We start from the raw sequence: 13,597 nt of genomic DNA on the forward strand, positions 1-13,597 counted from the left end.
CTACCAGTGTGAATCTAAGGCAAAGTTCCTGCACCTTCCTTTCCTCTTTTGTTTAAAAAAAGGACATTAAAAATCACCAATGATAGATCACAATATGTCTTCAAGTCAATGAAAATATTAAGTTCATTTCACTAGCTTCAAAAATAATTATGGTACAGCCAATTCTTTTCCTTCTATAAAATATGCTGCGTGATGTAGGTTATGAGTTTGAGTCAATGGGAAAAAATAAGCTAAGGAGCAAAAACTAAGTTGAAAATAGTTAAACTTTCATTTTGAAGGAAAATGATAACTTATTTAAAATCCTTGTTTATCAATGGTTCTTCAGTAAAGGGCAAACTACCTAGCATCAACCTAGGTAAGGAATATTTCACATGACACAGTTTGATAAATTAACTATACTAATTTCAACATTTAAAAAACCCTAGAAAGGTGGCTAAGTGGCACAGTAAATAGAGTACCAGTCCTGTAGTCAGGAGGACCTGAGTTCAAATCCAGCCTCAGACACTTAACACTTACTAGATGTGTGACCTTGGGCAAGTCACTTAACCCCAATTGCCCTGTCTTCCCCCCTCAAAAAAAAAAAAAAAACCCTAAATGCTAGATCCCTAAAAGGAAATGGATCCCAAAGAGTACTGCAGGATGATGACTACTTTGAAATATATATATATATATATATATATACACATATATATATATGTATGTATGTATGTATGTATGTATGTATTCCTAAATCTTGGATCAGAGTAAGAAATATCCACTAATATCAAAACCTTAGGAAACCAGTCAAAGGAGACTAAAATTATTCAGGATAACATTTTAAGGATTCTTTCCAGTTTAAAAACAGATTTAGCAAATCTTTCTAATAATTTATAATTTTTTAGATTTCACGTCTGGTTCCCTAAGATGGTGACAACATAATTTTAAAATATATATAGGATGAGCACCTGACCATGACAGAGCAGTATTTACAAAATGTGCTTTTTCCTAAGGATTCTGAACCCTCATTGTTTTGTAGTACTCCAACTTTCTACACCTTGGCACCAGGTTTAGTATAGTTGAAGTCAACCAGAAATCTGAATGTTTTTTTCTAACATTTTTAGTTAAGGACAACAAACCAGACCCAAAGAATCACCTGCAGAATGTTCTGATGTAATCTTGATTGAATCTGATAAAACCTGCACATTGTTGGAAAGATTTGGGACCCAGCCCTTTCACATTCTTCAGCTGCTCCCGATTAATGAAAGGCCCATTTTTCTCTCTCCATTCAATGATATTTTTGGCTCGGCTGGCATTCAGTCCTGCAATGTGCCTAAAGAAGAAAACAAATGAAGTATATGGCAGTGATACTATGTTAAAAAAACAAAGAAAAACTCCACAAACATGTATCACCCAAAAAGACACTGATGTTTTTCATAAGAACAAAAGTAATATCTTAATTTATTAGTCTTGTTTTGTAAAGGATCAAAAAACAAGTTGAATTAAGGAGGAGGTCAGCAGGAAAGAGAAGGGAATATAAGGTAGCAACAATACTAAGAAATTCTAGTAAAGTGATTAACAATAAGGCAAAGAAAGTCTGTGCCCTTTCACCAGATAATTTATCTTCCTTGGCTCATCCACTCAAGTGATGATTTTGCCCATTTTCATTTAACTTATAGGAAGAGACAGATAGAAGAAAATACAGACACAAGTTCTGTGATCTATCTTTTTCTGTCAGCCTGTTCTCATTAATATAAAAAATTCATGACATACAAAAAGATTAGCTGATTACGAATGTCACATATAGTAGTATACATTTGCTAGTAGAACACAAGATATCTTGCCCAATTTCAACAAAGCGGCATCTAATTAACTTCATATAATTTTAAGTTTATGGGGTCATGAAGTGCTCAAAGGTATAGCAGAAAAGCAATACCTTCAATATAGGGAGTACTCCCTACAAAACTTATTGTACAAAATGACCCAGATCTAGGGCACCTCATACTATGGAAAGAAGTTCAAAGAACAGACAAGTTTTACTTTTTTTTTTTATGTGTGGAGCATCCTGAGAGAGTTTGGGGGGAAGAAGGGAGAGGAACAAACATGAATTCTGATCATAAAATATGACCATATTTTATGGGTACTTTGATCAGACCTCACACATGATAGAAAGAAACGGAAAAGGAAAGATCCTAAGTTAAGGAACAAGCCAGAAGAAGAGCTGGGAACATTCTAAAAATTTTTCAAGAGGAAATTTGAACGGACAAAAATTAAAAACATAAGGAGGAAAGAGGCATAGCCTGAAACTTGGAATGACTAAAATTTATTTTTTGGTTAGTACTAGTGTGAACTTGTATGTAAGTGTCCATTAACATATGGTGGGAAACCTCTTATCTATCTTAACCTGTGCACATTTATTTAACTTCTAGTCTGTGACACTAATGGATTTAATGACTAACATCTGCTCATTGTTTTGGATTTTACATACTTAAAGTGATAATGTGAAATGTTACTACAGTTTTGACTAAGTCTTCTCTTCTGAAACTTCTTTCTCCTTCCAAAGAGCTGTCAGTACCTTACATAGGTGATATGTGTTCTTCTTGATTTCTTGGACCTGGTAAGTGAACCCACACATGCCCTCTTGCTCAAGCTGTGTTTGAAGCTTGAGGAAAACAAAACCCACGATTCTCTGATCTACAGCCAGGGAATTCCCATCTCACCTTAATAGAATTTCTGAACAGATGTTGATATCCACTCCCACAAAGCTGACACACTCTTCCACCACACTATCCAGAGTTGCTTTCAGTAAAGTCTGGGACACATCATGCTGAAAAGACAAAATTCAAAGAATAATAAAAAATCAAGGGGATCTAGTTACTGAAACAGCCTATCACTTTGTCTCTGCTACCCTTAAAGACCTGAGGAATCTACAGTACCATAATGGCAATTTTCTCCATTACCTTTAAGTATGATGACAATGTACAAAGCAAGAGAAAAATCTTACTTTGGGTACTTAACTGAATTCTCAGAATTTGGAGCCTTCCTCTCTAACATGGTTATATGTTCTTTTCCTGACTATTATACTCCACAGCGATTTTGCCTGCTCTGAAATTTTATAACATGTTCTAACTTTCATCTCCCTATCTAGAGGCTTCCTCCCTGACACATATAAATACATCAAGGTCTCTCATACTCTTAAAAATAAACAAAACAAAACACTAACCCTACCATCCCCTTAAGATAATATCCTATCTCATCTCCTTTCAACATTCAAACTGCTAGAGAGATAACTACATTTACTGCCATCACCTTTCCTCTCAATCAGGCTTCTGACTTCATCACAATCAAAAGTACTCTATCAAATCTGATGGTATATCCTTGGATCTTTTAATTTCTTTTTGAAATCCCATCAACTCCCATGGATTCAATTATCAGTCTATGAGATGACTCTCAGATCTTGACACAACTCCACCAAAAGTGAATTTATATGTAGGTTTTTCGATAGGGCCCAACAACATAAGCCATCAGCCATTTTTGTTTTCTGTCAGCTTTGTCAATCTGGTGGGTGGTAAACTGAACCTCAGGGTTGCTTTAATTTGCATTTTTCTAATTAGTGGTAGCTTGGAGGAATTTTTAGATGACTACTGATAACTTGGATACCTTACTATGAAAACGGCTTGTTCCTATCTCTTGACCACATATCAACTGGGAATAATTCTTACTCTTATAAATTTGAATCAGCTTAAAGTTATCTTTTGCTCTGTTCCCCTGTTCACATCACCCTTAATGTCTAACACATGTATTGATTTGGGACTTATCTTGGTAAGAAGGTGTGGCATATTGAAACTTCCTAGTTTCTGCCAAAATGTTTTCCCAGTTTTCCCAGAGTTTCTGTTGAATAATGAGTTCCTACCCCAGGAATTGGGGGTCTTGGGACTTATTTTCATTTGCTTGTATATGTGGTATACCAGATATATGCCACTGATCAACCATTCTTTTTCAACCAGGATTAAACTATTTTGATGATTACTGTTATGTGGGATAGTTTGAGATCTGGTGCTGTTAGAGTCCTTTCCCTCCCACCTCTTTCATTATTTCTCTCATGGTCCTCCAGGTAAATTTCATTATTTTTTCTAGTGCTATAAAGTAATCCTTTCATAGTTTGAATGGTATGTTACTGAATAAGTAAATTAACTTAGGTAGTATTGTTATTTTTATTATATAGACTCAGCTTACCCATGAGCAATTAATATTCCTCCACTCATTTAGCTCTGCCTTTAGTTCTGTTTTCATTGTATTCAGAGAATTTCTGTGTATCTTGGCAGGTAGACTTACAAGTATTTTATGCCTTCTGTAATTATTTCCAATGGAATTTTTTTTTTTTAAAGCAATCAGGGTTAAGTAACTTGCTCAAGGTTACACGGCCAGTTATTTGTATCTGAGGCCGGAACCAATCCCAGGTCTCCCGACGCTGGGGCCAGCACTCTTACTCACTGCGCCACCTGGCCACCCCTAAGCAATTGGGGTTAAGTAACTTGCTCAAGGTTACATGGCCAGTTATTTTGTGTGGGTGTTAAGTATCTGAGCCTGGAACCAAACCCAGGTCTCCAGACTCTGGGGCTGGCGCTCTTACCTAGCCACCCCTCCAATGGAATTTTACTTCCAATGTAATTTTGCTGTGTTTTGTTAGTAATATGTAGAAATGTTAATAATTTATGTGGTTATATTTCATATCCTGAAACTTTGCTATTATACTACAAGTTAAGAATATCTTGAAGGATCAAGCTGTGTCAATTGATGTAGTGCTTTTTTTTTAATCTATAAGGCAAAGAAATTAGAGATAAGATAAAAATTTGAATTTCAAAATAAAATTATAATTTTTTTTGCATCAGTTAATGTGCCTGGTCTTTATGTAAATTGTTTCAATTAATTTTTTAATTGAATGTTTAGGATTCTATACATAAAATATAATAACATGTACAAAATAGTATATCAAATAGAGTGTATGGATGTTCAGGGAGGATTAGCACCGCTGGTATGAGGGCTTGCCAAGCACTTTTAAGGGCTGCTCATCCTCCTTTGGTGTCCGCTTTTCACTCAACTCTCATCTGTGGCACCAAGAAGCTGTCGCATGCCAAGCAGCCATACTTGGTAAAAACCACCTTGGCAGATGGTTAAGGGTAACCAAAAGGCCTCAATCCATTGGTAAGTAAAGGGGGTGTCTACCCCAAGCATGTCAGAATGTCCCCCTTGTGAAATGAGTGGATGAAAACAATTTGTTCCAACGGCCATGAATATGGCTGAAGCAGGAATTCTGGAATACTTAGAGCTTGGTCAAGATATCAAAAATCCAAGGTCATCCACTGCATCCCAGAGCCATCGCCAGTTGTCCAGACTTTTGTCTGTCTTCAATGACTCTGGGAGAGTGAGACTGATGATTCTGTGCGACTCTGCCTCACTTAAATCTAATTAACACACAAGTCAAGACATCACTTTGTGATGTTATTGGTCCCCTCTGAAAACAAAGGACAAACAACAACAATAACTACATCAAATGATAGCTGTAATAATTCCTGCTTTAATCCCCCACCCCTCCCCCGCCACACGGAAGGCCTATTTTATCTGTACTGCATAGTTTTTGATAGATATTATAAATTAGTCCTACTACTAAGGAAAAATCCAATTTATTCCTAGTGTTTCTAAAAGAAACAAATATTAAATTTTGTAAAAACAAAAAACAAGTTTTTCTGTATTGGCTGATATTAATGTTATCTACTTTAATTTTTTTTTTTCATTTCCCCAATTATCAAGCACTTGTGGGTGGAGGTGGGGACACAAAATCTTTGTGACAAATAATTATGATCAAACAAAACAAATTCTATTATTGGGTATTCTAAAAATGTATCTTCATCACTCTTTTTCTTTCTATAATACCGAACCAGTTCTGAATTCCTGTTATAAAGTCATCCTAGTCATAATTTAAAATCCTGTGACATTTTTCTACGACTTCTTTTTATATTTTGTTTAAATTTTTTATATCACTATTCATTAGGGATACTTGTCTATAGTTTTTCTGTCTCTTTTGTCCCTCTTAGTTTAGGCATCAAAATCAAATTCAAAATTTTTTTAAAATAAAAATAATCTGGTGGGATCCATTCTTTTCCCACTTTTGCAAATAGTTAATATCATTAAGAGAAAAAAACAAAACAAAAAGCTTCAGAGATTAAAGTTTACATTCCCTTTAGACAGAGCAATGGCAGATAAGGGTTTGATTACAGTATGTGAAAAAAGAAGGGAAAGAAGGGGAAGGGAGGAAGGGAGAGGAGGTAAGGAAAAAACAGTCATGCTGTCCAATTGAGAGTTTGGTCCCTACTGGGCAGCTCCTTCTCTACTCCCAGAGGTTGCTGTTTGTCCTTCATTCTCCAAGAGGACAATGACATCAGAGAGGTGAATGTTTCATTTACATTGCTTATAAAATAATGTGGTCTTAAAGAGTCTTTCTTTAGAAATTAATTTCTTATGAATTAACTTATTTATAATTTTTGACACTAGTAATTGGGTTTTCCTTTTTAAAAAACAAATTAGTTAAAGATTATCTATTTCATTGTGTTCCCTTCCCCCAGTTGTAGGTACTGGCCTTACTTCTGAATTCAAAGGTTTCTTGTTTTTGCTTTCAATTTCATTAATATCGTATTAATTTTCAGAATTTCTATTTTGGTGCCTAATCTCTCAACTTAAAATTTTGCTGGTTTGCTAGTTCTTTTAGTGGTACTTCAATTATTGACTTGTTCTTTCATTTTTTTCTTATTTTTTAAAATTTTATTTTCCAAATGCTTTATTAACTTCTGATTTACATCACTCATTTCCACCAGATTTTGAGTTACAAATTTTCTCCCCATTTTTCCCCAACCCACTGCCCCAAAAGGGCAGTCCCACAGGATATCCCCTCCTCCAATCTGCTCTCTCCCGTATTTCCTCCCATACCCCTTTCGACTTTTCCAATGGATCTCTATGCCCCAGTGCCTGTATATCTTATTTCCCAATTACATGTAAAATAGTATTGATAATAGTATATATATTTGAATATTTGATTTTAAAACTTTGAATTCCAGATTCATTCCCTTCCTCCCTTGTCACCCACCCTTACTGGGAAGACATAGTTCAGTATAGGATGAACATGTGTGGCTAATGCAAAACAATAACGTAGTAGATATATTGTGAAAGACTGACTATATTTCCCTCCCTCCTATCCTACCTCCACCTCCCACTTGTTCTATTCTCTACTTTGATCCCATCCCTTTTCAAAAGTGGGTGATCCCAACTTCCCTCCCCTCCAGCCTGCCGTCCCTTCCATCATGCCCCCTCTCATCCCCTTCCCCCCCTACTCTCCTGGAGGATGAGATACCCTATTTAGTGTGTATTTCATTCCCTCCCCAAGCCAAATAAATGGGAATAAGGTTGACCCATTCCCTTTTGCCTTCCTATTCTTCCCCTCCATTGTAACCATTTTCTCTTGCCTCTTCTGTATGAGATAGTTTACCCCATTCTGTCTCTCCCCATCTCCTCTCATTATATTCCTCTCACCTCTTAATTTCACCTTTTAAGTATCATCCCTTCCTGTTAAATTGGTCCTGTGCCCTCTATCTATGTATACCTGTAAGTATATATACACACATTCACATATGTATTCTTATGCCCATATACCCTCATATATAGACATTTTTATAGACATATATGTGTGTGTATACACATATTCTATTCCTTTCAACTACTGAGAAAAGTTTCATAAGTTACAATTGTTTTTCCTTGTAGGAATGTTAATAGTTCAACTTTGATAAGTTCCTTATGATTTCTTTTCCCTGTTTACCTTCTCATGCTTCTTGTATCTGAATGTCAAATTTTCTATTCAACTCTGGTTTTTTTTTTCAGCAAGAATGCTTGAAAGTCCTCTATTCCACTGAATGACCATATTTACCCCTGAAAAATGATACTCAGTTTTGCTGGGTAGGTGACTCTTGGTTTGAATCCCAGCTCCTTTGGCCTCCGGAATATCATATTCCAAGCCCTTCGATCCCTCAATGTAGAAGCTGCCAGATCCTGTGTTATCCTGACTGTGTTTCCACAATATTCAAATTGTTTCTTCCTGGCTACTTATAATATTCTCTCCTTAATCTGGGAATTCCAGATTAAGCTATAATATTCCTAGGAGTTTTCTTTTGGGGATCTTTTTCAGGAGGTGATCGGTGGATTCTTTCAAGCTCTATTTTGCCCTCGGGTTCTAAAACATCAGGGCAGTTTTCTTTGAGAACTTCCTGGAGGATGATTTCTAGGTTCTAACTTCGATCATGGCTTTCAGGTAGTCCAATAATTTTTAAATTTTCTCTCCTGGATCTACTTTCCAGGTCAGTGGTTTTTCCCATGAGATATTTCACATTGCCTTCTATTCTTTCATTTGTTTAGATCTGTTTAATAGCATCTTGATTTCTCATAAAGTCATTAGCTTCCATTTGCTCCAGTCTAATTCTGAAGCAATGATTCTCCTCAGTGAGCTTTTGAGATTCTTTTTCCATCTGGCAAATTTGGCTTTTTAAGGCATTCTTCTCCTCACTGCCTTTTTGAGCCTCTTTTGCCATTTGAGTCAGTCTGTTTTTTAAAGTGTTATTTTCCTCAGTCAGGCTGTTGACTCTCATTTCATAATTTTCTTGCATTGTTCTCATTTCTCTTCCCAATTTTTTCTCCAGTTCTCTTATCTGCTTCTTAAGGTCCTCTATGGCCTGTAACCAGCTCATATTTTCCTTTGAAGCTTTTGGTGCAGGAGTTCTGACTTCACTGTCTTCCTCCTGTTCCATGCTTTGCTCTTTTTTGTCCCCAAAATAGGAGTGTAATGTTGGAATCTTCTGTCTGCTTTGTTTCCTTTGCCTGTTCATATCGCCGCTCAGTCAATTGACCCTTGGGCTTTTTGCCACAGTAGGACTCTGCCACCAAACAGGGGAGCTTTTGTCCCAAACGCTGGGGCTTTCTCAGTTGCCCAAGGTATTAGATGGGTGCCCTCTCTGAGGTCTCCACATGCTCTGGCAAGCTGGACATACACTCCAGGACCTCCCCCCTTGACTGCAATCCAGATCCAAGCAGGTTAAAACAATAGCGATTACCCCTCAGAATGGTGCTTGGTCCCCCTACACTCTGCAGGCCAGAAGCTGAAGCCACCAGGTGGTGCTGGCTGGTTGTGCTGGCATCTCAGTGGCTTCTCGCCCCGGGGGCAAAAGCCACGCACTCCCACTTACTGGTCCCAAAGTCCAGACTGCACTGACCTCTCACTTTGTCCTTCACATCTATGTGTTGATAATTCTGGAAACAGCCACAGCTGCTGCTGATCTGGGGTCCCTCCAGCTGGCAGCTGGTCATGCCCTCCCTGGGGCTAAAGCCTTGGGGTGGGGCTGGGCTCGGCTCCCAGAGCACTGCGCTGGCCAATTCCTGCCGGCTGTCCTCAGTGGAAGGTTAGCTTCTCTGTCATTTTGTGGGTTCTGCAGCTCCAAAGTTTGTTCAGCGTCCCCTTTTTACATGGATTGGGGAAGGTGGAAGCAGGAGCAGCAGGGAGGTCCTGCTTCTATGACGCCATCTTGGCTCTGCCCCCTGACTTGTTCTTTCTTAATGAAAGTATTTAGAAATACACATTTTCCTTTAAACATTGCTTTTTTGATGTTTTTTGATATTTTATTTGAAATTATCTAATGATTCTATGATTTATACTTTGGGATTGTTTGTAAGGCTTTATCACTTACATAGGGTCAATTTTTATAAAGTATTATGCATAGCTGAGATGAGATACTGCTTCTGATTCCCATTCAGTTTTGAGTCAGAGACTTACAATACTAACTTTTCTAAAATTCTCTTCAGGTCCTTAAAATCCCCCATCTTTTGGGGGGTTCAAAGTGGGGTGTGTATGATAGATTTGCCTAGGTCTAAGGAGGAAGCATGCTGAAACCTTCAACTACTATGGTTTTTACTGTCTATTTCTCCCTTTACTTCATTTAATTGTTAAAGTATTTAGACATTATGTCGCTAGTCGCATATATATATATTAAACAATATCAACTCACTATCTAGGGCTCCTTTAAAAAAACCATACTATTTGCCTGTTAATCTCTTTTTAAATCAAAGACCATGATTACTAATTCTGCTTATTTTAAATTCATCTGAAGATTAACAGATTTTGCTCCAAGTCCTTTATTGTAATTGTAAATCTTTCTGTTTCAAGTATGCTTCTTAAAAACAGCATACTTGGGGCAGCTAGGTGGCACAGTGTGTAAGAGCGCCGTCCCCAGAGTTGGGAGAACTTGGGATCGGTTCCAGCCTCAGATACTTAACACCCACACAAAAAAAGCTGGCCATGTAACCTTGGGTAAGTTACTTAATCCCAATTGCTTTAAAAAAAAAACAGCATACTGTTAGGTTTTGCTAAGACATTCTATATCATTCTTCTCTTCCAATCAAGACAATTGTACTACCTATTCACAGGGTTTTGGAAAAAACATTATAAAAATTATAAAGTACTAATATGATTGTGAGTCATTATTGTTGTTGTTAATAGGCAGAATAGATTACTTCTACAGATAGGGCAGAATGGCTTAGATTTCAATAGATGGAGAAAGGAATAAGGATATACTCTAATGATAGCAAAGGGACAGATTTGGGAAAATACAGGACATATTCCAAAGATTGTGGTAGTCTAGTTTGGTGCATATATGCCATTAATTTGCTACCTACTCTACAGTGACTTAACATTACAGTTGCAGCTTCCTGTCTCCTCATTTATATAATTCAAATTCCTTTGGGGACAGAGATTGTCTCACAATGTTCTTTCAGTGCTGGCAGGCAATGACATTCATTGATGTCAATAGTATGAGTTCAGCTATGCAATCCAGCAGTTGCCAGATTCAAGTTAAAAGTCTCATCCCTTAATATGTACCAATAAACTAAGTCACATAAACTCTGATTCAGTTTTTTATGGCAGAAACTATTCCTGTGCTCTCAGCATCATAAATGGAGAGCAATGTGTGTGATAATTTTATGTTCTTTGAAAAATGGCAATTATATGTTTACATTCTAGAGTTGTTGTGATTATATTATCATTTTAATTTAGGGGTAGAGACAAAGAATGTTATACTATCTGATATGCAGCTAAGAACCAAGAAGGAAACAAAAAAAGCTGCTGGGTAGCAGTTTCCTTTAGATATGGCATCTCTTTCTTTAGATAGGGTATTTGCTAGCTAATACTAGATATTTGTGAATGACTGTGTTAACTGCATCAAATTCCAAAATATTACATAGCTTACTAATTAAGATCTATAATCAGTCAAAAAAGTTTGGCTTATTTAGGAAAAAGCCAAGAGGATAAAGAATGCTCACTGCAGGGCAGTTAGGTGGCACAATGAATAGAGCACTGGACCTGGAGTCAGGAGAACCTGAGTTCAAATCCACCCTCAGATACTTAACACTTACTAGCCATGTGACCTTGGACAAGTCACTTAACCCCAATTGCCCTGCCTTCCCCCCTCCAAAAAGCAAAAAGAAAAGAAAAGAATGCTCATTGTTCAGACAATGATATATAAATGGACGGATAAACCCACGGAGAAAGTCCATCAGTATCTGTGTCCTGTACTCAAACATTTCTTTCATTGACATGGGTATTCTTTACAAAAATTGCAACCTGAATTTGCCCATCCTGTGAGATCCTTGGCAGTGAGATTCTGTTTGTAATAGAATGCTCATAATAAAAATTTTTAAATTGGTTCTCCTGAGTCTATACTAGCTGATTCCAAAAACACTTGTTGTGGTTATGACAAACTAAGTTTTGCCTAGGGTCACATAGCAAATAAGTTTCTGCTCCATTTTCCATCAGCAACTCTGCTTGGTTGGACTCCACAGAACATCATGCCTCCCCGAGGATTAGGTGATCACTCACATCTCATCACCATCCAGATTGACTTGGTTTTTGATATTCAACATCTTTTCAACTCTCTCAGTTGGATCTCCTCTCTGATTGGAGGGTTAGAGGGAAATAAATTTCTCCCTAGGCCTTCCCATAGAGAGGGCTCAGAACTCTATTTTCCTTACACTGCTACTCTAGGTTTGACTCCAAGGAACACACTCCCACCCACCCAATGCCATTGTTTTTAGCTTCCTTTTGTTTGTCATCTGGCATTAGATTGTTAGTTTCTTGAGGGCAAACAATATTGTCTGGGAGTCGAAAAGAAGAAAATACTGAAAAGAAAAAACAAACTATTTTCACATGCAAGTTATTGCTGATAACAAGCTACAACCTATTTATACTCATACATCTATTTCTCCATTGCTTTTTGAGTCACCTATGATTTTGATTTTTCTATAATTCTAGTGTATACCATTATTCAAAGGCATATGATCATCACTGGGATAAAATTCAATTCATTATTTATTAAGTACCTCTTATGCATCACACAATGGGGATAACAAAGACAAAAAATAAGATTGAGTTTACATTTCACAGGGTAAAAACACTTGGGTATGTACAAGATGTATGAAGGAGTAAATACAAAGTAATTTCAGAAAAAGACATGTAGGACCTGGCACTTGAATTGAGACTTGAATAGAACCAGGGATCTGAAGAATTGGGTGAGAAGGGAGAATTCCTGTAAAGTGGAACAATCTACACAAAAAGCAAAGAGTGGGGAGAAAGAACATCCACATATGAGAGGGAAAAAGCAAGTAGGAAACTTTACTGGAAAAATATGTATGTTTTAGGGCTGTATCCCAAAGAGATCATAAAAATGGGAAAAGGACCCACATGTACAAAATATTTATAGCAGCTCTTTTTGTGGTGGCCAAGAACTGGAAATTGAGGGGCTGCCCATTAATCAGGGAATGGGTGAACAAGTTGTGGTAGATGAATGGAATAGAATACTATTGTATTATAAGAAATGATTAACAGGCAGACTTCAGAAAATCCTGGACAGACTTATATAAACTGATGCTGAATGAAGTGAGCACAACCAGGAGAACATTTTACACAGTAACAGCCACAGTGTGTGACGACTGACTTTGATAGACATAGCTCTTCTTCTTAGCAATGCAAGGACCTAAAACAATTCCTAAAGACTCATGATGGGAAATTCTATCCACATCCAGAGAAAGAGCTATGAAGTTTGAATGCAGATTGAAGCATAATATTTGCTCTTTTTTATTTTGTTTTTTCTTTCTCATAGTTTCCCCCACTCATTCTAATTATTCTATACAATATGACTAATATGAAAATATGTTTAACAAGAATGTATATGTAGAACCTATATCAGAACATACTCTGTCTTGGGGAGGGTGGAGGAGAGAGAGGCAGAGAAAATTTAAAACTTACAGAAGTGAATTTTGAAAACTAAAAATAAATAACTTTTTAAAAAAAGAAAGAAAAGAACGTGTGTGATATATAAGGGGAAAAAATGTGAAATTAGTTTAGAAAGATAGAATGGATCTAGTTTGTGAAGAACTTTAAATAGTTAAGGGTTGTTAAAGGGTCCCTTGAACTTGCCTTTGAGTTGCCTTATTTTCTACAAACACTGGACCCAGAGCATGCAGGAGGCCCTGAATG

The 13,597-nt window shown here is 36.9% G+C and overlaps 1 protein-coding gene across 5 annotated transcripts in view; it reads right to left on the reverse strand.

Moving 5' to 3' along the window:
• Nucleotides 1–13,597, reverse strand: part of SRBD1 (S1 RNA binding domain 1) — a 338,878-nt gene that overhangs the window by 31,196 nt on the left and 294,085 nt on the right. For all 5 annotated transcript variants that reach the window (XM_069071621.1, XM_069071620.1, XM_069071622.1 and 2 more), the window contains 2 exons: nt 2,697–2,803; nt 1,133–1,309 (listed from right to left, as the gene is read on the reverse strand). In XM_069071621.1, the coding sequence (XP_068927722.1) occupies nt 1,133–1,309; nt 2,697–2,803 (284 nt within the window). The remainder of the gene's footprint in view (nt 1–1,132; nt 1,310–2,696; nt 2,804–13,597) is intronic.

This window comes from Petaurus breviceps, unplaced genomic scaffold, assembly GCF_028583685.1.
Source record: "Petaurus breviceps papuanus isolate PSGF00001 unplaced genomic scaffold, PetGlider_PUasm1.0 90842, whole genome shotgun sequence".
Taxonomy (NCBI): Eukaryota; Metazoa; Chordata; class Mammalia; order Diprotodontia; family Petauridae; genus Petaurus; species Petaurus breviceps.